Here is a 22,779-nt window from a genome sequence, read left to right as displayed (position 1 = left end):
TAATCGTATTAAAAATATAAATGTTATTATATGATATATCGTGTGTCCTGATCAATTTATAATTTTTGTAAAAAGTTTTGAATGAAAAATATGTTATATACTATATGGTCTAAAGATTTGATTTGGATATTTTGATGTTTAGGATCAAATTTAAACTGGGGTAAAAGTTTAGAGGTGTATAGTGAATTAACCCACATGCACATTTTCCCTTCTTCTTCCCCAGTCTCTCCCTACGAAAGCACCACGTACACGTTTTCTCCTTAGCCTCTGTTTTATTCAATTGCATGCAATCAACGCATACATTTCCTCTCTACTTTCTCTCTTCTTATATTTACGACGTGGAAAATTAATTAAAAAAAAAAAAGCAAACACATTCAAAAGCTTTCATCTTCCTCTATGATGTAGTCACGAGGAAGAAAGAAGAGCAGAGGAACTGATTTTCGTTTATTTTAGCCATTTTCGGGTGTTTTTTTGTTCTTCAAATGCACCCCAAAACAGGTTACCTAATAGCGGCCAAAGCTCCCCGTCGCCTCCGGCGTCACCAGTACAGCCACCGAAGTACCACCACGGTAGGAAGTCGGGTAGGTTCAGCCGGTTCCAACCGGAGCGACCTCAGCCCATCGTCTCTCTTGGTTACTTCTCTATGTTCTTCTTCGTCGACAACGGATTTTCCTCGTTGTTCCTCTCGTTTATATCTCCGGGATGTTTCTCTACACGGGCACCGCTTCCGTTGATGTCGTTCCCGTCGTTAGACACAAGCCCTCGCCCGGCTCCGTTCACCGGAGTCCCCAGGTCTACGATAAACTTAGAGTTTATATGAATGCCGATAAATCTTCTGCTGACGCCGTGAGTCTCTGCTTTCTGATTTGTTCTTTTATCAGCCCATCGTCTCTTGGTTACTTCTCTATGTTCTTCTTCGTCGACAACGGATTTTCCGTTGTTCCTCTCGTTTATATCTCCGGGATGTTTCTCTACACGGGCACCGCTTCCGTTGATGTCGTTCCCGTCGTTAGACACAAGCCCTCGCCCGGCTCCGTTCACCGGAGTCCCCAGGTCTACGATAAACTTAGAGTTTATATGAATGCGATAAATCTTCTGCGGCCGTGAGTCTCTGCTTTCTGAGTGTTCTTTTATACATAATTATATATATATATATATATATATATATATTGTTTGCCGTGATGGGTTGGTTTTTTTTGTTGAATTATTCTGGATTTTTAGCTTTTTGTATGATTTGTCTTTCCTTCTGGGTTTGATCTTGATAGAATTTTGAGGAACTTAGACAATATGAATGATTTATCCAAATTCAGGGAAACAGTAGAAACACAATGATTAATTAATGAATCAATTTTAACATTTAGAAAAGAAATTTGTTTTTCACAATTGTGCTCTTAGACACTAGGCAGTAGACCCTTGTGTCGTGCTGTAACTGCTTCATTTCCAGCTGCAACAATCTTTTTGATCAAAACGTTGGTCCAAAAAACATGGAAAGCTGCATTTTAAATTGCTTTTGGAGAGTCACTTATGATGCTGATCCATGGTTTGTGATTATATCTGCCCTGAACATATTGGATTTCTTGTAGATTTCGACTGTTTGGAGAAATTCCCATAGAGGGGGGCTGTGGAGACCTTGTGTAAACAAGTCCTCTGAAGGTATGAATTTATTCTCATTATCTTATGGTAAGCGATTCGGTGAAAAATGTTTCTGTTAAAGGTGTGTGAATAGCATATTCCATACCTGCACCTGTGTCATTGTTGGTTTTGCCAAAGCTGTTGAGTCTAAGTAACAGAGTTTGAGATTGTTATTTCAAGGAAAAGCATATTCCTAGTATGAGTGAGAACCTCAGGAGCTTCATTAACCTGTTAGTGTAAATGTTCCATTCCTGGTGCTTTGCACATTTGAAGTGTTTGTTATGTTTATGCATATGTGCTCATGCATGCTTTATGTTCATATGCACTAGTATGCTTTTGGTTGTTGGCTATCTTCATTAGTTTTAGATTTGGCTGTACTATGATGTTAATTTATATTTTCCTCTACATGGTTGCTTTGGATGCTATGTAGATTTGCAATGCAGTTGCTGTGGCAGGTTATCTTAATGCGACACTTCTAATCCCTAATTTCCATTTTCATAGCATATGGAGAGATCCCAGGTTTGTTAGCATTTATTTTCAGTTGGCATGTTGTTTGTGTATCCTCAAGGAAAAAAGATGGGCTCTTTAGGCTTTTCTTATTATCAAATTAGAGGGACATAAAATTTTTCAGGAGAGTGCTAAAATGGAAAGAGAAATGAAATGAAATGTTTTATAGTTTTAACAATTTCTTAGGTGGTGAAGAATTGTTAAAATGTTTTTCCTCAAATTTTCATTGAACCGAAACATAGTTTTGATTTTCCATTTTCTCAGTTCATTTACCTCATTTGTATTTTTTATAATCATTTCTTTCTTCATGCATTACTCTTGTTACTTATAAACATTTCCTTTTTTGGTAGAACCACCGGTATCCAATCCATTGGCTGACTAATCATTTTGTTATCGCATTGACTGAATCCCATATGTTGTTTCTGCTTTTCCAGCAAATTCAAAGACATCTATGATGAAGAGTATTTCATCAGTATATTAAAGAATGATGTACGAGTTGTTGATAAGATTCCTAACTACATAATGGAACGATTTGACAACAATTTGACCAATGTTTTCAACTTCAGAATCAAAGCATGGTCATCCATTCGGTTTTACAAGGAAGTAGTCCTACCAAAGCTGCTTGAAGAAAAGTGAGTCTTGACCATTTACTGTACCATAACTATTTTGTTTGCTTAAGGTTTAGCTTGTTTAATTGAGTGCCAAATGGTGGATATAGACATTATTGTATTGTTTTCTTAATTTAGGATATTGGTTTTCTGATTGAATGACACAGGGTAATAAAGATTTCTCCTTTTGCAAACCGCTTGTCGTTTGATGCGCCTCCTGCTGTCCAAAGACTCAGATGCTTGGCAAATTATGAAGCTTTACGGTTTTCGAGTCGCATACTAAATCTCGGAGAAACTTTGGTTTTGAGAATGAAAGAATGCAGTGCAAACAGCGGTGGCAAATATCTTTCTGTCCATCTTCGCTTTGAGGAGGTTAGTATTGTTTTAATAGAAAATGTGTTTATGAAGATTGATGACCTTTCTTAACATAAAAAAGGACTTCTGTTATGACTTTTAGTAGCAGAAATTTATCAATTCCATTTTCTGTAAGTAGAATATACTCTTTTCTTACGCAGGATATGGTTGCTTTCTCTTGTTGTGTATTTGATGGTGGGGAACTAGAAAAGGAAGACATGATAAGAGCCAGGGAAAGAGGCTGGAAAGGAAAATTTACGAAACCTGGTCGAGTTATACGCCCCGGAGCAATCAGGATTAATGGGAAATGCCCACTTACTCCTTTGGAGGTATTGTCAGTTGACATTTGTTGTTTAAATAAAGTTTTTCAAATGAAAATTTTACTGGGGTAATCTCTTCCTGTTGCAATTTTCTGCTCGACTTTGATCAGAAGTCATCATGACATTCATGAGCATTACATGCCCCCAAGATTGTTCATATGAATCAGTGATGGTTAATTTCACATTTGGTTGAACCTATTAGATTGGATTGATGCTTAGAGGAATGGGATTCGATAACCATACTTATATCTTTTTGGCTTCTGGGAAGATATACAATTCCGAGAAAACGATGGCTCCATTGTTGGAAATGTTCCCAAACTTGCAAACGAAGGAGATGCTGGCATCAGAGGAAGAACTTGCTCCATATAAGGTCAGAAGCATAAATAGAAATTAACCACATTTTCTTTGCGAGTCCTTCGGTAATGGGGCTTTGAGATTGGACTTTTTATCATCTCTTCGACTTGGATTGTTGCTTTCAGAGATTTTCTTCCAGGATGGCTGCCATAGACTATACTGTTTGCCTTCATAGCGAGGTCTTCGTGACGACTCAAGGTGGGAATTTTCCTCATTTCCTGATGGGCCACAGAAGGTACTTGTACGGAGGACATTCGAAGACTATTCGACCAGACAAGCGATGGTTGGCACTGCTATTCGATAACCCGAATATCGGGTATGTATTTACCTTTTCTTCTTTTAACTGTTTTATAGACGGGCGATACTATTAGGGATAATGTCTGCAATCTTCGGAATACGATTTGGAACTTTAGCAGCTAGATGAACATGAAGAAATGCATGTCGAAACAGTCTTGTCATTCATTTTACATTTGATGCTTTTGAAAAACATCCGTATGGCAATCGAGGGAAGGCTGCTATGCTCTATAATGGAACGTGTATAATCATGCAGGTGGAGAGCTTTCAAGCGACAAATGCTGAACATGCGGTCTCATAGTAACACAAAGGGAGTTGAACTTAAAAGGCCCAACGATTCGATATATACCTTCCCGTGCCCGGATTGCATGTGTCGAATAAACAGAACGGTAAAAGCAAGATCGTCATCGGCTGCGTAATCTTCTCTCGGAGGATATCGACGGGTGAATGTGTCTTGTTCTTGCAAACAAACATAGTTACAAACACATCTTCCTTTTAATCCTCTTCATGTGGTAAGAGTGCATACAACTCGAATTTGGGAGCTCAGAGGAACCTTTTTTTTACAGAGGTCAAATTGTATACATTGATCAGAGAACAAAAGGCGATGATTTTGCCATCGGAGGGACGACCGGAGAGTGTTGCTGCACCGGGATCTAACAAACTGTTAACAACACATTGTGTTTGCTATTTCTCATATTCAATTCTGTGAAGGGTCTCTATTATTAGTCCCTATTTCGTGAATTGGTTTGCTGTTTATTTTTAATCATATAAGAACTAAAATTAAACTAATTTGGATTTGATCAGTGATCCTTTAAATATTATAAATTTATTAAATTTTTGTAAAAATAAATTTATTGATAAGAAAATAAATTACATTATATTATATTGATCACTATGATTTTTCGACAATAGAAAACCCAAAAGTAAATTAATTTATTTTTCGTTAATCAAATATCAAAATTAGAAAAACGTTTATAAAAAATTAAGGACAAACTATGCGTTTAGTATCTAAATTATCAATTTTAGTTCGTTTTAGTATTTAAACTTTCATATATATTTTTTCAAAATTATACCTAAAGCTTAATTTTTCTTTCATTTTAATATCTTGCCGTAAAAAACATAACGGATAAAGCCAATACTTTCCAACCCACACCTTTTCTACCCTGAATGTGATTTCAATCTCTGTTTCACCGGAAAATGTTTCAATCTTCCCAAATCAACGATGCACTATTCGGTTTCTTAATTCTCCAATCTCCATCTCCACCGTTCGATAGGCCTAAAACTAGACTATATTGGTCGATTAATCATTTTTTCGTGGTTTGTTAGTCAGATTGATCGTCCGTCCATCAAAGTTAGGCAATATCAACCTGTCCGTTAGGTTTTTTTAACGATGAGTATCAAAATAAAACACAAATTAAACGTTAGATATAATTTAAAAATAAAATAAAATATTAAAACAGATCAAAGCTCATAATTTAATAAAAAAAACATGTAGTTTATCCAAAAATTAATTACAGCATAACAAACCTACTTTTACTACGTGCACACTATAAAACCACTTTACAGTCCTCTGTCTGAAGAACCAAAAGCAACCGCCATGGGAATCGTTGGAAATCTCACTCCACAGCAGCGCCAGTCTTTCGACTCTCAAGATCAACGCCACTGCTGCTTTGAAAAAAATATTTCCTTTTCAAATTCGATGATGCCATTGGGTTCTTTAGAACTCTGTTCTTCAATGATCAATTTCAAAATTCTACGTGTGTTAAAAGTCAAATAATTTAGGCACTAAATTAGACACTAAATGATGCTTTGTCAAAGTCAAAAATTAGGCACCTAATTTTTGTTGAAATTGGGTAATAGAATAATTAATTTTAGTCATTGTAATTTAAGGTATTTATAAGATTAGTCCTTAAGTTTCAACTATAAATACCCTAGCTCATATAGCTTCAAAATCATCCCAAATCATTCTAGCTTTCTTCTAATACTAGAGAGAATTTAGAGAGTTTCTTGAGAGTTGTTTTTTCCTTTTTATCAAGAGAGAATTATCATTGTTTTCTCCTTGGTAGATCGAGAGAAGTTGAAATTCCTATTTTCTCATAGTGAAATTCTTCTATCGTTGCCCGTGGTTTTTACCCTATATTATTCAGGGGTTTTCCACGTAAACTTTGTGTCTCTTTTATCTTCATTTTTATTTTCTCAAATTATCGGTTGCGATTTTGCTCTATCCGATAGCTGTCTTCCTCAACAATTGGTATCCGAGCTAGATTAGAGTGTGTAATATCTGCTTATTGTCTTTGTGGTTGCCACCAAAAGGTGGATCCTCCAACATAAGAAAATAAGAAGGTATTACCCATTCTTTGAGGTTCTAGAGAACTATTCATGATAGTGAAATAGTGGGAGCTTTCCGTAAACGAAGCAATGACAACGAAATTTGATATTGAAAAGTTCAATGGGAGAAATTTCTCATTATGGAAATTGAAGATGAAAGCCATCCTGAGGAAAGACGGTTGTCTAGCAGCTATCAATGAAAGGCCAGTAGATTTCACAGAAGACAACAAATGGATCGAAATGGACGAAAATACTATGGCAAACTTTCATCTAGCATTAGCAGATGAAGTATTGTCAAGTATCGAGGAGAAGAAGACATCTAAGGAGATATGGGATCATCTCACCAAATTGTACGAGGCCACATCGTTGCACAATAAAATTTTCCTTAAGAGGAAATTGTACACTCTTCGGATGTCAGAATCTACTTTAGTGACGGAGCACTTAAACACACTGAACACTTTATTTTCTCAGCTTACATCCTTAAGCTGTAAAATAGTAGAACAAGAACGTGCTGAACTTCTATTTCAAAGTCTACCGGATTCGTATGATCAACTCATCATCAACTTGACAAACAATAATGTCACCAGTCTAGTCTTCGATGACGTTGCAGCTGTTGTTCTACAATAACAAAATCGGCGCAAGAACAAGGAAGACAGACAAGTAAATCTGCAACAAGCAGAAGCGTTGACAACGACGAGAGGGAGATCAACAGAACGTGACCAAAGCAGCAGTCACAAACATGGTAGATCAAAGTCGATGAGCAAGAAGAATTTAAAGTGCTACAACTGTGGAAAGAAGGGTCACTTGAAGAAGGATTGTTGGAGTCTAAATAAAAACTCCAATCCACAAGGTAATACCGCAAACACTTCAGATGATGGAGATGCACTATGCTGTGAAGCGTCAACCACCGTGGAAGGAAGAAAAAGATTTGCAGATATATGGCTCATTGATTCAGGAGCAACATATCACATGACCTCAAGAAGAGAATGGTTTTATCAGTATGAACATGTCTCAGGAGGATCTGTGTATAGTTGCAATGATCATGCCTTAGAGATCATTGGCGTGGGAACCATCAAATTGAAGATGTATGATGGAACAATTAAAGTTGTTCGAGATGTGCGTCACGTGAAAGGCCTAAAGAAAAATTTATTATCCTACGGATTGTTGGATAATAATGCAAGCAAGATTGAAACATGGAAAGGAATCATGAAGGTGTTCCGTGGAGCGCTTGTGGTGCTGAAAGGCGAAAAGATAGCATAAAACTTGTACATGATGAAGGGAGAGACTTTGCTAGAAGCAGAGCCTCTGTTGCCTCATGTAGTTCAGATTCTACAATGCTATGGCATCATAAACTTGGACACATGTCAGAACAAGGAATGAAAGTCCTTGTGGAGCAAAAGCTACTTCCCGGCTTAACAAAGATATCACTTCCTTTGTGTGAGCATTGTATAACAAGTAAGCAGCACCGGTTGAAATTCAACACGTCAAATTCTAGAGGCAAAAATGTTCTAGAATTGGTTCATTCTGACGTATGGCAAGCACCAGTTACATCCCTAGGTGGAGCAAAATACTTTGTCTCATTTATTGATGACTACTCTAGGAGATGTTGGATGTATCCTATTAAGAAGAAGTCAGATGTGTTTTCAACTTTCAAAATCTTCAAAGCGCGGGTGAAACTTGATTCTGGAAATAAGATCAAGTGTTTCAGAACAGATAATGGAGGAGAATACACAAGCGAAGAATTTGATTACTTTTGCAGGAAAGAATGCATCAAAAGACAGTTCACAATGGCAAACACTCCTCAACAAAATGGAGTGGCAGAGCGGATGAACATAACCTTATTAGAAAGAACAAGAGCAATGTTGAGGGATGCAGGCCTAGAAAAATCATTCTGGGCAGAAGCAGTCAATACCGCTTGTTATTTGGTGAATCGAGCTCCATCAACTGCAATAGAGCTGAAGACACCAATGGAGATGTGGACTGGTAAACCATCTAATTATTCAAACCTCCATATATTTGGAAGTATTGTGTACGTGATGTACAACTCCCAAGAAATCTCAAAGCTGGATCCAAAATCCAGGAAATGCAAATTCTTGGGGTATGCTGATGGAGTCAAGGGGTATCGCTTGTGGGATCCCACTGCCCGCAAAGTGATCATCAGCAGGGATGTTATCTTTGTAGAAGATAAGCTACAAAGAAAAGAAGAAGATGGTAGCGCTGAAAAGTCAGAGACTACGCAGATACATGTGGAAAAAGAGTTTGAACAAGGAGATTCTTCTGAAGCAGAACCAACACATGATAAACAAGAACCAGAGAGTTCTGAAGCTCCAACAACTCGTCAATCAGATCGTGTGAGAAGATGTCCCAATTGACACTCAGATTATGTTATAGAAGGTAATATTGCATACTGCCTTTTAACAGAGGACGGTGAGCCATCAACATACCAGGAGGCAATAAACAACTCAGATGCTTCACTGTGGATGATGGCAATGCAAGAAGAAATCGAAGCCCTTCATAAAAATAATACATGAGACCTTATGCCACTACCACAAGGAAGGAAGCCAATTGGTAACAAATGGGTTTTCAAAATCAAGCGAAATGGTGACGATCAAGTGGAGAGGTATCGTGCAAGACTGGTGGTCAAAGGATATGCTCAGAAAGAATGTATTGATTTCAATGAATTTTTTTCTCCTGTGGTTCGACTAACAACAGTTCGAGTAGTCTTGACAATGTGTGCTATATTGAACTTACATCTAGAGCAACTAGATGTTAAAACATCTTTTCTTCATGGAAATCTTGAAGAATAGATTTACATGCTCCAGCCTGAAGGTTTTGAAGAAAAAGAAAAGAAGAACTTGGTTTGCAAGTTGAACAAATCTATGTACGGTCTAAAGCAGGCGCCGAGGTGTTGGTATAAGAGATTTGATTCCTTCATTATGTGCCTTGGATACAACAGACTTAATGCAGACCCTTGTGCTTATTTCAAGATGTCTGTTGATAACGATTTTGTTATATTGCTGTTGTATGTGGATGACATGTTGGTTGCAGGACCCAACAAAGATCATATTGACGAATTGAAGGCACAACTGGCTAGAGAATTTGAAATGAAGGACTTGGGATCAGCAAACAAGATTCTAGGGATGCAAATTCATCGAGACAGAAGTAATAGGAAGATTTGGCTTTCACAAAAGAATTACTTGAAGAAGATCTTGTCACGATTCAACATGCAATATTGTAAGCCAATTTCTACCCCTCTTCCTATTAACTTCAAATTATCCTCCAGTATGAGTCCTAGCAGTGAAGAAGAGAGGATGGAGATGTCTCGAGTACCGTATGCATCAGCAGTGGGAAGTTTAATGTTCGCTATGATATGCACAAGACCAGACATTGCACAAGCAGTGGGAGTGGTTAGTCGGTACATGGTGAATCCAGGCAAAGAGCATTAGAATATTGTAAAGAGGATCCTAAGATACATCAAAGGGACCTCAAATGTTGCATTATGTTACGGAGGATCAAACTTACTTATAAATGGGTATGTCAATTCTGACTATGCAGGGGATTTGGATAAAAGCAAATCTACTACAGGATATGCGTTCAAAATTGCTGGTGGAGCTGTAAACTGGGTTTCAAAATTACAGTCAATTGTGGCTACATCCACAACAGAGACAGAATATGTAGCAGCTACACAAGCCAGTAAAGAAGCAATTTGGTTGAAGATGCAATTGGAGGAGCTTGGGCACAATCAAGAGTATGTCTCTCTGTTTTGTGACAGTCAAAGCACCTTGCATCTAGCAAGGAATCCAGCATTTCATTCAAGGACAAAACACATACGAGTTCAGTATCATTTCATTCGTGAAAAGGTGGAAGAAGGGACAGTAGATATGCATAAGATCCATACCAAAGACAACATAGCAGATTTCATGACGAATGAGATCAACGCTGATAAATTTACCTGGTGTCGATCCTCCTGTGGCCTGTCAGAAACGTAAGCAACATGAAGGTACAAGGTAGAAAGAATGGTGTGAAGATATGATTATTCCAATCAAATCTTCAAGTGGGAGATTGTTAAAAGTCAAATAATTTAGGCACCAAATGGTGCTTTGTCAAAGTCAAAAATTAGGCACCTAATTTTTGTTGAAATTGGGTAATGGGATAATTAATTTTAGTCATTGTAATTTAGGGTATTTATAAGATTAGTCCTTAAGTTTCAAATATAAATACCCTAGCTCATATAGCTTCAAAATCATCCCAAAGCATTCTAGCTTTCTTCTAATACTAGAGAGAATTTAGAGAGTTTCTTAAGAGTTGTTTTCGCTTCAAAATCATCTCAAAGCATTCTAGCTTTCTTCTAATACTAGAGAGAATTTAGAGAGTTTCTTGAGAGTTGTTTTCTCATTTTTATCAAGAGAGAATTATCATTGTTTTCTCCTTGGTAGATCGAGAGAAGTTGAAATTCCTATTTTTTCATAGTGAAATTCTTCTACCGTTGCTTGTGGTTTTTACCCTATATTATTCAGAGGTTTTCCACGTAAATTTTGTGTCTCTTTTATCTTCATTTTTATTTTCTCAAATTATCAGTTGCGATTTTGCTCTATCTTATAGCCGTCTTCCGCAACAAATCTCACTCCACATCAGCACCAGTCTTTCGACTCTCAAGATCAACGCCACTGCTACTTTGAAAAAAATATTTCCTTTTCAAATTCGATGATGCCATTGGGTTCTTTAGAACTCTGTTCTTCAATGAATCAATTTCAAAATTCTGCGTGTGTGTGAGTTTTGCAGGTTTTATTGTGATTGAATCATTTTCGAGCCCTTAAGAAGTCGAAGTTATGAGGAAAAGAACGGACGAATTGCTTCAGGACTTCGACCCCACCACCACCGCTTCTATCTTCTCCACCAATTGTAATATGATTTAACATTCTTTAGTTGTAACTATAAATTTTGATAGTTTCTCAATATGGGTTTTGTTTTTTAGTTAAAATTGATCAATGAATACTTCTATGAAAGAGCTGAAAATATCTCCTTTTTTAGTTAAATTAAGCTTTCTCTAAATTTTAGGAATTTCAATGGCAGTGAGGTTGCTCAAATCATGTATTTTGTTGAATACTGAAATTCGAGTTGTTGTACTAGTATCTGACCCTTTTTGACCGAACCAGGTATAGGAGGTGAAGTAACTCCTCAGCAGGACAACTCATTTCTTTATACCGAACCTCGGACTTGCACTGGCCTGTGGCTCGCTCTAGAAGATGCAACGGTTGTACTTCCCGTCATCTGCAAACTTTTGAAGTATATAGATTATGCCCTATTTTGATCTTCTCTGGTTCTCGTTTCGAGATGGTCTTGTTAGAAGGTTCATTAGGGGTGATGATGGAGTTTACTTTGATAAGCCCTCACCATCATCATATGACCAGAAAGATTTTGTGCCTACTGAAGTGAAAGCTGGGCCTTTGGTCATAATCCATGGTGATCTTATTCATCAAAGGTTAGTTTAAAGATCCATAGTAAGAGTTCGTCCGGCTTGACGACATAGTATCTTAACGGTACGGCTTGCATGTGGTAGATACCGATGGATGCAAGTGGGCAGAAGATAATTGGCAAGTAATTAGAACACTTATGTGTATCTTCTCCATAGATGCAAAAGGATAGAGATGCTCTTTGTTTATTCTTTATCATGATCAAGAAAAGAACTAATTATAGTGTCCTGTAGTTATCTGGAGGAGATATGGATGTGGTTTATGTGATGATTGATCGTTTTTTTTTCACTCGGATCATTTTTCACCCTTTTGGTATCCGAAGAAAAGTCGAGCCGGAACCCCTTTACGCTTCTTGATCATATAGGATAATGCTCATTGTGTTATGTTTACTTGGACGCGAGTGTCGGATATTTGCATGTATCCGACATGGATGTGTTCATTTTTTAGAGGATTTTGGAAAGGCATTGAACAATGATAATTTTGATGCATAAAAGTTTATGATCCAATGCATACTTAGAGTATATAGTTTATTCGGATTCGAGACCTTATCTAAGCGACATCGAGCTTATGAATTTTCAAAATCAATGGTATACCAATAATTGCATAGAGTTAAGAGTGTAAATGAATCGAATTTAAATGAAAAAAAATTATGTTTGCATTTATTTATTTATTCTTAAAAGTATTGGTGTTTGGTTCGTGTTCTATTTAACATCCGCGAATGTTTGGCAACCATCATTCTTCTTTTACTTATCTATTTAAGCTAAAGAAAAATGGTGAAATTGTGCAACTGGTCCTTAAATTTCTTAGATATCACAATTTGAACTCTAAAATTTACCTTATGTTCAATTTAATCTCTACCTTTGTCAATATTGAAAATGTGAATATTAAATGGAAAATGAGAACAGAGTAAAGAAGCTTATAAATGAGTCAACAAATGAATTTATTCGTGAACATAAATGAATCGAACACACATTTATTCGTGTTCGTTTATTTATTAAGCAAAGATAAAAAATTGTTCATATTTGTTTAACTTTATAAATGAATGTTTTACGAACATTATAGGATTGATTCATGAACCAATGGTTTTGTTCATTTACAAGCCTATACAAAGTATGGACTTGAAAGAAAAAGAAAATGCTAATGGATTCGGATCTGAGCTCTCATCTTTATTGAAAAATGGGTCTACAAGTACCACTACCAGTCTACCTCTGCAAACAGATTTTGAACGAATCCCACTACCATCATCCACCAACTGTTCCACTCAGCTCAATTTTCCCATCTTTTTTTTTCTGAGATTGGTCATGGTTGACTAGAACAAAAAAGAAACACAAAGGACAATACCCTTAGCTTCCCCATTTATGGCCATTTCCAATTAATGCTGTCTTCATTGGACTTTCTCGGCAATACGCGCTTTCTTTCTAGATTTCTTTGTATATTTTCCTTTGCTTTTTGCTGTGCTTGTTTCATACCCCTGCAGACATTCAGCTGCACAAGTTTCAGTGAAACTTTCAATTGGCATCTTTCTTTTATCTATTATCATGTTCTAAGTTAAAGCTTATTTTGTTGGGGATTGTATGAACATGCCTGGGTATTTCAGGTTATGAAAGGACAAAACTTGTAGCAGGTGTGTCATCGAGTTCAATTCTGCCTTCTGTTTTTTCACCTTTCACTGGTAAAAGAACAGTAATCACCAAATTTTACAGGTCAGATAGATACATAATGCAAGAAATATAAGACCAATGTATTTGGTTAATCGAGTCGAGTTGGATCGAACTCTTAAACAAGATCGGACTTCTTATGTGTAGCATTTAATTCCCCGGGAATATATGGCAATTGAACATACATGAGAAGAACAAAAGTTATTACTGACATAAACCTGGAAACCCCACCAAATATACGCTGTTCAAGTATTAGGTCTTATTACCATCAACTCTTTTCACATCTTTCTTCTGTTCTATCTCTCGTTCATTCTTGTAATTGTTCTGTGAGTTTTTTTGCGTATGAAACCATGGACAACACTGTCAACAAAGAAGAAACTCAATATGGTCCAATATGTGTTTTTTAAGGCAAAGAAACCCAAAAATTAACTACAAGTCCTTGTCTTCACAGTTGCACCATGCGTGACAGACACAGAATGAAACAGTCTCTCCCTCACAAAAAAACAAAACTAACAACAGGCTTAACTGTTAAGTTTTAACCATAAACTCAAATGGAAAAAAACTAGTATTTAATTGCTGCAATCTGTTGCCCACATGCTAAAGCTTAGCTAATAGCTACTACAGTACCCAGTACCCACCCCGTGTTCTTGTTCAGTTCTTCAGAGGAAGAAACTCGAAATACTGTATTGTTGTTGTTGTAGTAGTTATGGCTGTGATGGGTACTTCATTGTGGCCGATATTAATGGCGGTTCCAAGGGGAAACAGCTCGAGGGTCTGCTCTTTTCTGTTTTCTTCTTCGAGTGTGGTAGTATTTTCTTGGTGGGGTTTCGGTAGACATAAATATCCAGTGTCCGATGAAGCGGTCGCCGAAAAAGACAGCTCCAAGCGTAGTTCCTTGTCGTGAATTTGCATCCACTCGTTTCCTCCACTTTTTGCAGTTCCATGCATTGATATGAGACCCTAAAAGAATGGTCAAAGAGATGATTAAACTAAAGTGGGATTGCAAAAAATGGAGGATTGAGTGAATGCAAATTCATAAAACAACAGCGAAGTAAAAGAATGCAGCTTTTAAACCTCTTCTTCGCCCATAATCTATGATCTATCCAACATTTATGTATAAATATCACTTTCAGCATGAAAACGAAGACAAAAAAAATGTATAGACAACAAACCTCTGAAAGTTTACATATGTTTGAAGGAGAAGCCTTGTTGCAGCTCAACAAAATTACTGGTAAAAGCAGAAGAAATTCGTTACTTATATCTTTGAAAACATGCATATATGTTTAAAATCTATGTATATAGGTTTACCTGCTGATTCCTTCTTCTCCAAGCTATCGGCATCACACTGTTGCTGTTCATCGGGAGTCACACTGATCAGTTGACGGCGGCGTTTTTGACGTTCTCTTGCTTTATGGTTTTGGAACCAGTAGAAAACGTTCTTCCCTTCGATCTTCCCGAACCGCTGAAGCCGCGCCGCGATTTGTTGGATTTGCGCCGCCGACGGCGTCCGTGTCCCGCGTCGATAGAGTTCCTCGAGTGCCAGTAGCTGCTCCGGCGTTGGATTCCAACGTGAACTCCCTGATGCCTGTTGACTTCCCTCATTTGCAGTATTTGCTAAATACTAACCACAACAAATCATACATATACATACATATATCAGAGTTGAGCTGCAAGATCATATCAGTTTTTTTAAAAAGCAAAAAGAAAAGAAAGTGTGGGGTTTACCAAAATCTCCATGATTGAAAGCTAAAAGGTTGGTGGGATTAGAAGTAGGGTTTGCAATCAAAGGTGACGGCTTTGCGTTGTTGAATGAAAGAGATAAGTTGAGGTCTGTGATATGGTGGTATCCCATTTTTGAAGAAGCAACACACCACAGACAAATATCTATCAAAGATGATGAGATTGCATTATATATATATATATATATACTTTAGGAAAGTACACCTTGTACTCCAATTATTTTAATTTTGGATAGCTCAAGCTTTCTGTAATATATATAAACTATAAGTTCAGTTTATATATTTTAATTCGAATTTACATAATCATTATATATGTCTTTTTCATTAGGTAGTAGAGTGATATATATCACTCATAATGGATTGATTGGTAGATATATAAATCCGACTGTCATATAGTAAATTTAATTGATGATTACGAGATTGAAACTAATCATGTTAGAGAGTTTGTGGTAAATGCCAAATGATGTATTACTCAATGCTTGGTATAAAGAGAATTTGTTGGATTGAATCTCCAACTTATTTTAAGCTCAAGCTCAAAGATGCAGCAGTTCATACCGATGAATATGATCCAATGGAAAACAAAGAGATTTTGTTCTCAGTTCTCAGGATAAATGAATAACAAGGAATTAATCACACACACATATGTATACTATTCAAGAAGCTTGTTGCAGGTGCAGACGCCGACAGCCGCCGCAAGATGCCAAGCAGCATGAATAAAAGGAGTCCTGCGGAACACATCATCTGCAATGAAAAGAACAACTCCCAAAACATTGTGAGCCACCCTTATTTCTGAGTCTTCCAATGCTCTTTTTGCAAATGCTACCTGAAATTGCATCAAGTTTTAAGTTTTAATGGAGAATATAATATAATGTTCCAAGGAAATAAACCAGCTTGTTAGTTACCTCCATCATTCCGGTGTGAACAGCCGAAACCATCAGAGGCTGCACAGGTAGAATAAAGCCGAAGCTGCCATTAGTAACTTCGGGTTCTCGTTCCTGAGAGCTCTTGATAGACACTGCACAAAAAAGAGGAGGGTTTCGAATTTAGAATCGGATCCGAATGTGCGACTTAGAGAAAGATATGAATCGGTTCGAACTTACCACGGTTGCTGTGGTAATCATCGTGTAGTCGGCCCACCTTAAATACTTCCTCAGCTTTCCTCTGGAAGAATGATACAAAGAAGAGGCAACTCCAACTCCAGTTAGTGAATTAGCATACAGCCTAGTGTTCAAATTTTTCCTGTGTTCACGTAAACAAATTATATTAGCAACATGATATGGATACCTTGTTGATGAAGCAAGTGAAAGAGAAAATAACATTGGGCCTTGGATTCCAAGAGCCATGAAAGGAAGTGAGGTTAACACATTAGCCACCGTCTCCTGAAGATTCCGGTCCCCTGACGAAAGCTTTCGAATATAAGCATAGGAAAAGAATCGTATACACGAAACACACACACAACGGGACCAATACCTCGCATACAACAATATCTTATAGGCTTTAAACAAGATGGTCTCTGCTGCCATACTCTGAAAAACACCGCGGATACATTATGGCGAGTGACAGACTATATAACACCGTATTCATTCGACCATCTACGTATAAATCGACAGATAGGATTAGAACAGATCGTCCGAAGCATAAGCTTTGCTTTAACTTGCTGCATCAATAGTGGTTGATTTGCTGTAATAAACGATCCATCGTGAGTTGATTGGAACTCCCCATGTTGGTTGATCTCCACAAATGCAAATGGTGAATGAGGAGACACTTGAACCCCATGTACACCCTCCAATGCTTTACTAGGCCTCGACGTCGTCCGGAGACACATAATCTTCGATCGAACGTGCGAAAAGCTTTCTACAAATTAACACAAGCAAAAGCACATGGTCAAATCACACATTCAACAAATTAAAGCATGGATAAAGCTTTCTACAAAAACACTAACTTGAACTTTTGTTCAACAATTTCACTTGAAATAGAATAAGGTTAAGCTCATATCATCATCATTCATTAAATACAGTCACGTTAGATTTAAAATCAGGTTAAAAAATACTTGACCCAGAAAAAATAATATAATTAATAATTTAATCAAATCTCTATTTTATCTAATATATGTGTGCATATATGTATTCGATCAAGACTAAAATAGATATTTATCTTAACAATTGAATTAGGCTTCGAACCGGTAGAGTTTTCTATAAATATGAATAAGGTCAACCAACTGGGTGAAGTATGGAGGTGTTATATCTAAATTAAATTCGGTTAGACCAAAAACACCAACTTGACTATAATCATCTCTAAATATATTAATAATAATATGATTCGAATTGAACTTGATCAATATGAAAAAAATATTTTGTGTCGTTTAATTCAATAAAAATAGATCGGTCATTAAATATGTTCATTGTCAAATAATTAAAATTTTCTGAATAAATAATATCTTATATTCACACTGATTTATATAAAATAACTAATAAATTGATAAATTAATAAATATTTAACCCATCTTGCTCCCTTAGTAAGAGACATAGGCCCCTGGGCCTATCTTTTGACTAGAATTGGGCCTGAGTAAGTTGATATTCTAATTCCAAACCAGAGTTAGGAAATATCAGTTTTTAAATGGCTTAATATCAAAATAAGTGTTCAAACTCGTTTTTTTCAAATAGGTGTCTAAACTAATTTTTGTCTCATCCAGGTGCCTAATGTAACATCCTCAATACCGGGTTAGTGATTAAATTGTAAAATTTCAGAATTGGGTGATAAAAGTAGAATAGTTGAATAGTTCAATGATTTATGTGGAGATTTCCTAAAAGTTGTTAGTAATTATTAAAGGAATTAAAGGGCAAAAGGGTAATATATATATATATATATATATATATATATATATATATATATATATATATATATATATATATATATATATATATTAAAAAATAGAAAACACAAATTTTGAAATAAACCCAAAACTTTGAAAACCTTCATTTCAACCCCTAAACCCACGTTGGGTGCCGCCTTTTACTGTCGATGAAGCTTCACCCGACTTCCCCTTACCCTGGCAACCAAAACCCCCCATGAAATCATGATCGATTGACGGCCTATCGACAACGAATCAATATTTTAAACCGCTAGAAACCAAGGATTAAAATTGTGATTTCGACGGAAAATATGACGGTGTATGAGTAGAAGGATGGCAGGGACTACGTCGGTGTAGGTGGTCTGGCCAGAAAGGGGGCGACGGTAGATTAAGGTTAGTATTTGGGATTTTGGGATTGTTTTATAATATAAAAAGTTAGTGTTTTTTATGAATATAATAATGTTTTTATATTTTATTTTGAAAAAATAAATTTCAAAATCACCAAATTGTGACACGTGTCACTTAACGGCAGAAATTAACGCCGTTGATAGCCCGGACACCTAAACGGGTAATGACTGTAACTTTAGACACCTAGATGAGACGAAAATTAGTTTAGATACCTATTTGGGTTTTAGGGTATGGTTTGGGCACTTATTTTAGTATTAACCCTTTGCATGATAATTACACATTAAAAAGCAACTTTAGTGGAATTCGTTGTATATAAGATAATTAGGTCATAAAATATTGATGATTAGATTTTGATATTCACATGTTGAAACAAAAAAAAAAGTTGTTTGTTTAGACCTTCAATTTGATTACAATGTACATTATAATCCTCAAGTTTGATATTTGTTGTAATTTAGTTCCTCAATTATGCGATATTTTTAATGATTGAATTTCTGATTTATGTCGTGATTGAATAAGGTTTTGTTTTAATTATCTGATATGATATCTTCGATCTAATTTATAATTAACTTAAATTTAAAATGTTATAATTATACCCAACATTTATGGATAAATTAAAAGAAGAGAAGATTGGTTTTTTGTGTGTGGTTAGATTAACGTATATTTATATGAATACATGCAGCATCGAGCCTTGAATATATTACCGCAGGCAACAGCAATTAGTATTGAACAGTCTCACAACACCCTCTGGCCTCTCCCAACATTAAGTTTAAAAATTAAAGGTAAATTACATATTTAGTATCTAAATTATAAATTTTATTCCGTTTTACTATCTAAAGTTTCAAATTCAAAACCATACATAATGGTTAGTTTTTGTTTTATTATAGTAACTCACCGTTAAAAATTTAATGGACGAGCTTGCCGGTCATCGTATCCGTCGGCCTATGAAGCCCAAACTTTCCAGCCTGCAACTTTTCGACCCCCTGGATGTAGGTATGGGCATGGGACCGAACCCGATGGGTTCTGATCCGATCGAGCATGATTTTTTAAAACATTTCGGATTCAGGTCGTATCGGGTCAATTTTTTTAAGGTCATGTTCAGGCCGAGTCGAGTTTAGGGTAAAACTACCCAACCCGAAAAAAATTATAATTTCACCTTATATATATAGAGATGATTGCAATAATATCCCTCCATATTATTTTCTTTCAATTAAATCTCTATTTTTATTGAATAAAAATAATATTTTTTATAAAAATATTATTTTGGGCCGGGTCGGGTCGGGTTCGGATTTTATCTCAAAAAATCATATTGGAGATGAAGGAAAAGGCAAATAATATATTTTGACTTCACAGTGATCGAACGATGATAATTATAGATTAGAGTCATCTTTCTATATGTTTCGAGTTGAAATTTTATGAGTTTTAAAGATATTTTAAGAAAATCCAAAGTGGTAGAATAGAATAGGATGATGAAGCAAGCTCTTCTATATTTGGAATGCTCAGAGAAGATGTCAAAGAATGACAATATAGATATAACGACATGAGATTAAAATGAAACTCCAAAAACTTTAAAATTATTGAGAAAGACAAAATAATGTGACTTCCATTTCAATAAAAAAAAACCAGATTGTTCTTGATTTAATGCTCGAGTAACAACAAAAATATAATAACTCTAAAGTTAAGTGATCAATTGGAAAAAATAAAGTTTATTAACCAGAAAGGGAATATGGTTAAAGTTGAGTGATTAAAATCATAATTTACCCCAAACATTAATGCCCCGAAAAGGAAAAGGATAAAAAAGTTGAAGCTTGAAAGAATTCTGACATAGAATACTATAACTAGGGTTTTTTTAGCATAGGGTCTAGGTTAAAATTGCAGTACATATAAGTTTCAATCATATTATTTCGTGAATTAAGATCATTGTTACAGTATTAAAAGGAATATGTCATGAATATTACATAAATTTAATTTTTTTTTCAAAAAAGACGCATGGATCACAAGTCTCCTTCATCGCTAACCATTTTTTCTTTGTTATGTATTCCCATGCATGTGGTTTGGGTAAACTGAAGACGCATGACAATTCATGCGTCTTCTACAGAGAAATTGAAGTCGTTTGGTGTTCCTGACGTCCTCTCCTTAACACTGTAACAATGGCCCTAGATCGGAAAATGATAAGGTGAGAGCCTTATAGAATTCTAGAATTTAATGATCACTCTCACCAATACCTAGCTTGTTAATGATAGAATTATCATCATAAATTATGGATGGATGATCATCAACTAAGATAGTCTCTAACACAATAACTCGTTTAGAGGAACTAGCTGGTCAAGGGCCATGCATGTCTGGGTTTGTTATTTAAAAGAATCTAAATATATATTTAAAAGAAGTTATTTATTTAAACAACTAATTGATTTAATGGAATGAATTAAGTAATCACATAGCTTAAATTTTAATATTGTGAATGTGATAAGCTGATTTAGAAGAGTAACTCTAAAATAGATTTTTATAATATTCAAGTATACAAATAGTCCTCGACTATAGAGTATTGCTTTATTAAGTTCGTCGACTATTAAAAGTTACAAAATGATCCTCTAACTATAGAATATTATTTTGTTATGTCCTTCGACTATTAAAAGTTACAAAAAGGTCACCCAACTATTCATTATGTTCCAAACTCATCATTTTTCGTTAAAAATTGACGGTTATCTAAGTTGGACATTAACATGATGATTGAAATATAATAATCATTTGATATTCTGGGATCAAATTTTATCATATTACAACCAACATGTCAATGTTCAGCTCATAATACCGTCAATTTTTAAACGAAAAATGACGAGTTTGAACCATAATAAATAGTCGGGTGACCATTTTATAACTTTTAATAGTCGAGGGACTCAACAAAGCAATACCCTATAGTCAGAGGACCATTTTGTAACTTTTAATAGTCGAAGATTCAATAAAACAGTATCCCATTAATTAATTAATAGATTGAATAGATTAATCGATTTGTTCTTATTCTCTCTTCTTTCGCCTCCACTTCCCATTCACAATTTAAAGTATTTTGCATGTAAAAGTATTCCACTCCATTTCCTTGTCTGCAATTTTAATAAGTTCTGTTCCATTTTGTAAACCAACTTGGTAGACCACTTGGAGAATCCAATTCCTTCTGCAATTTTCATAGAATCAACACCCCTCGATCGGCCACCACCACTCACCATTTTTTGTATCTATTTGATAGTTTAAGGCAATCAGAAGATCACACTTAACCTGAAAATCACATTAGTTATTGTACCTTGGTTTCCAAGCTATAGCAGTCGAAGTGAAACCATGGCTCAAATCAGGAAGATGGATTGCCAAGTAGTGATCAAATCATCGGCTGAAAAGTTGTACGATGCCTTCCGCACCAAGGCCCCGTTTCTACCGAAGATGTCGAACGGATTAATAGCCGATGTAAAACTTCTTCAAGGTGATTGGAACTCCGTCGGCGCTGTCAGACTCTGGTCTTATGTTTCCCAAGGTAAAGGCCTTCGTATTTTATATTGATAATTTATTTTAGTCTCTAAAATTTTGCGTTCGTTCTTGTACATATACATTTGGTATGAATAATCAATGCTAACGGTGTGCGATGTCGTCTTCTAGGTAAGTCTCAGGAGGTTAAAGAGATAATCGAGGACGTGGACGAAGAAAACAAGAGAATGGTCTTCAGATTGGTGGAGGGTGATCTACTGCAGTCTTATGATAACTGGAGGAACATCCTTAACATCAGCCCGACCGGTGAGGGAACCTTGGTGAAGTGGACGATGGAGTTCGAGAAACAGAACCAGGACATCCCTGATCCTGTCGAGTATGCTGCAAGCCTGATCGCCTTGACCCAAAATATCGATGCCTATTTTCTTAATGCCTACAGCTCTTAAGTATATGATAAATAAGTTCTCTTATGATGGCAATGCATGCGCATGGTTGAACTTTTGTAATAAAATAAAATAAAATATTACAAGAAAAAATGAATTATAATAAATAAAATAAGCTCAATGTATTATAAAAAAATATTGTATAAGAAGTGATCTCATTATAATATGTGATCATAAAATGTATGTTATCTATATGTTAAAGTTAATATAATAATCCATTTGATATTGTTCTTTTTCAGGAGAAGAGAATTAGAGTATATAAGAGAAGATTATTTTCGATGTGTACAAAAAAATAAATTTGGAGGGACAAAAATGAAAATTTAACATATGAAACAATAAAA

At 35.7% G+C, this 22,779-nt stretch overlaps 3 protein-coding genes and 1 pseudogene across 4 annotated transcripts; 2 read left to right on the top strand and 2 right to left on the bottom strand.

Moving 5' to 3' along the window:
- The first annotated feature begins 128 nt into the window (after positions 1-128).
- LOC120179596 (protein ESMERALDA 1-like) lies at positions 129-4,758 on the top strand. 2 transcript variants are annotated; one of them, XM_039185160.1, is made up of 9 exons: positions 129-846; positions 1,584-1,653; positions 2,063-2,151; positions 2,574-2,771; positions 2,915-3,119; positions 3,263-3,430; positions 3,624-3,791; positions 3,901-4,091; positions 4,326-4,758. In XM_039185160.1, exons 4-9 carry the CDS (start codon positions 2,662-2,664, stop codon positions 4,486-4,488), a joined length of 1,005 nt encoding a protein of 334 aa, XP_039041091.1. In that variant the 5' UTR covers positions 129-846; positions 1,584-1,653; positions 2,063-2,151; positions 2,574-2,661; the 3' UTR covers positions 4,489-4,758. The 2 variants fall into 2 exon arrangements, with proteins under 2 accessions (XP_039041091.1, XP_039041092.1); XM_039185161.1 differs by having other exon boundaries at positions 130-846; positions 3,690-3,791; positions 4,326-4,757.
- A 9,422-nt stretch (positions 4,759-14,180) lies between these two features.
- LOC120179567 (WUSCHEL-related homeobox 6-like) lies at positions 14,181-15,381 on the bottom strand. Its single transcript, XM_039185137.1, has 4 exons — positions 15,255-15,381; positions 14,838-15,143; positions 14,702-14,757; positions 14,181-14,489 (listed from the first exon to the last, which is right to left on the bottom strand). Exons 1-4 carry the CDS (start codon positions 15,379-15,381, stop codon positions 14,181-14,183), a joined length of 798 nt encoding a protein of 265 aa, XP_039041068.1.
- Positions 15,382-15,846: 465 nt separating this feature from the next.
- On the bottom strand, positions 15,847-17,101 carry LOC120179554 (annotated as a pseudogene).
- Positions 17,102-21,812: 4,711 nt separating this feature from the next.
- LOC120179590 (kirola-like) lies at positions 21,813-22,474 on the top strand. The gene is made up of 2 exons (XM_039185157.1): positions 21,813-22,044; positions 22,167-22,474. Exons 1-2 carry the CDS (start codon positions 21,855-21,857, stop codon positions 22,439-22,441), a joined length of 465 nt encoding a protein of 154 aa, XP_039041088.1. The 5' UTR covers positions 21,813-21,854; the 3' UTR covers positions 22,442-22,474.
- The last annotated feature ends 305 nt before the right edge of the window (positions 22,475-22,779 follow it).

The sequence above is a fragment of the Hibiscus syriacus genome, unplaced genomic scaffold (genome assembly GCF_006381635.1).
Source record: "Hibiscus syriacus cultivar Baekdansim isolate YM2019G1 unplaced genomic scaffold, ASM638163v2 tig00112429_pilon, whole genome shotgun sequence".
Lineage (NCBI taxonomy): Eukaryota > Viridiplantae > Streptophyta > Magnoliopsida > Malvales > Malvaceae > Hibiscus > Hibiscus syriacus.
Note: the sequence above shows the minus strand (reverse complement) of the source record. Positions and strands in the feature narration are given on the sequence as shown.

Coding starts and splice junctions, on each gene's coding strand:
- LOC120179596 (XM_039185160.1), top strand. CDS start 2,662: ATGGAACGATTTGACAACAATTTGACCAATGTTTTCAACTTCAGAATC. Junction 3,120..3,262: donor TCCATCTTCGCTTTGAGGAG/GTTAGTATTGTT, acceptor TTTCTTACGCAG/GATATGGTTGCTTTCTCTTG. Junction 4,092..4,325: donor TTCGATAACCCGAATATCGG/GTATGTATTTAC, acceptor ATAATCATGCAG/GTGGAGAGCTTTCAAGCGAC.
- LOC120179567 (XM_039185137.1), bottom strand. CDS start 15,381: ATGGGATACCACCATATCACAGACCTCAACTTATCTCTTTCATTCAAC. Junction 14,758..14,837: donor GGAGAAGAAGGAATCAGCAG/GTAAACCTATAT, acceptor TGCTTTTACCAG/TAATTTTGTTGAGCTGCAAC. Junction 14,490..14,701: donor ACATATGTAAACTTTCAGAG/GTTTGTTGTCTA, acceptor CCATTCTTTTAG/GGTCTCATATCAATGCATGG.
- LOC120179590 (XM_039185157.1), top strand. CDS start 21,855: ATGGCTCAAATCAGGAAGATGGATTGCCAAGTAGTGATCAAATCATCG. Junction 22,045..22,166: donor CTGGTCTTATGTTTCCCAAG/GTAAAGGCCTTC, acceptor GTCGTCTTCTAG/GTAAGTCTCAGGAGGTTAAA.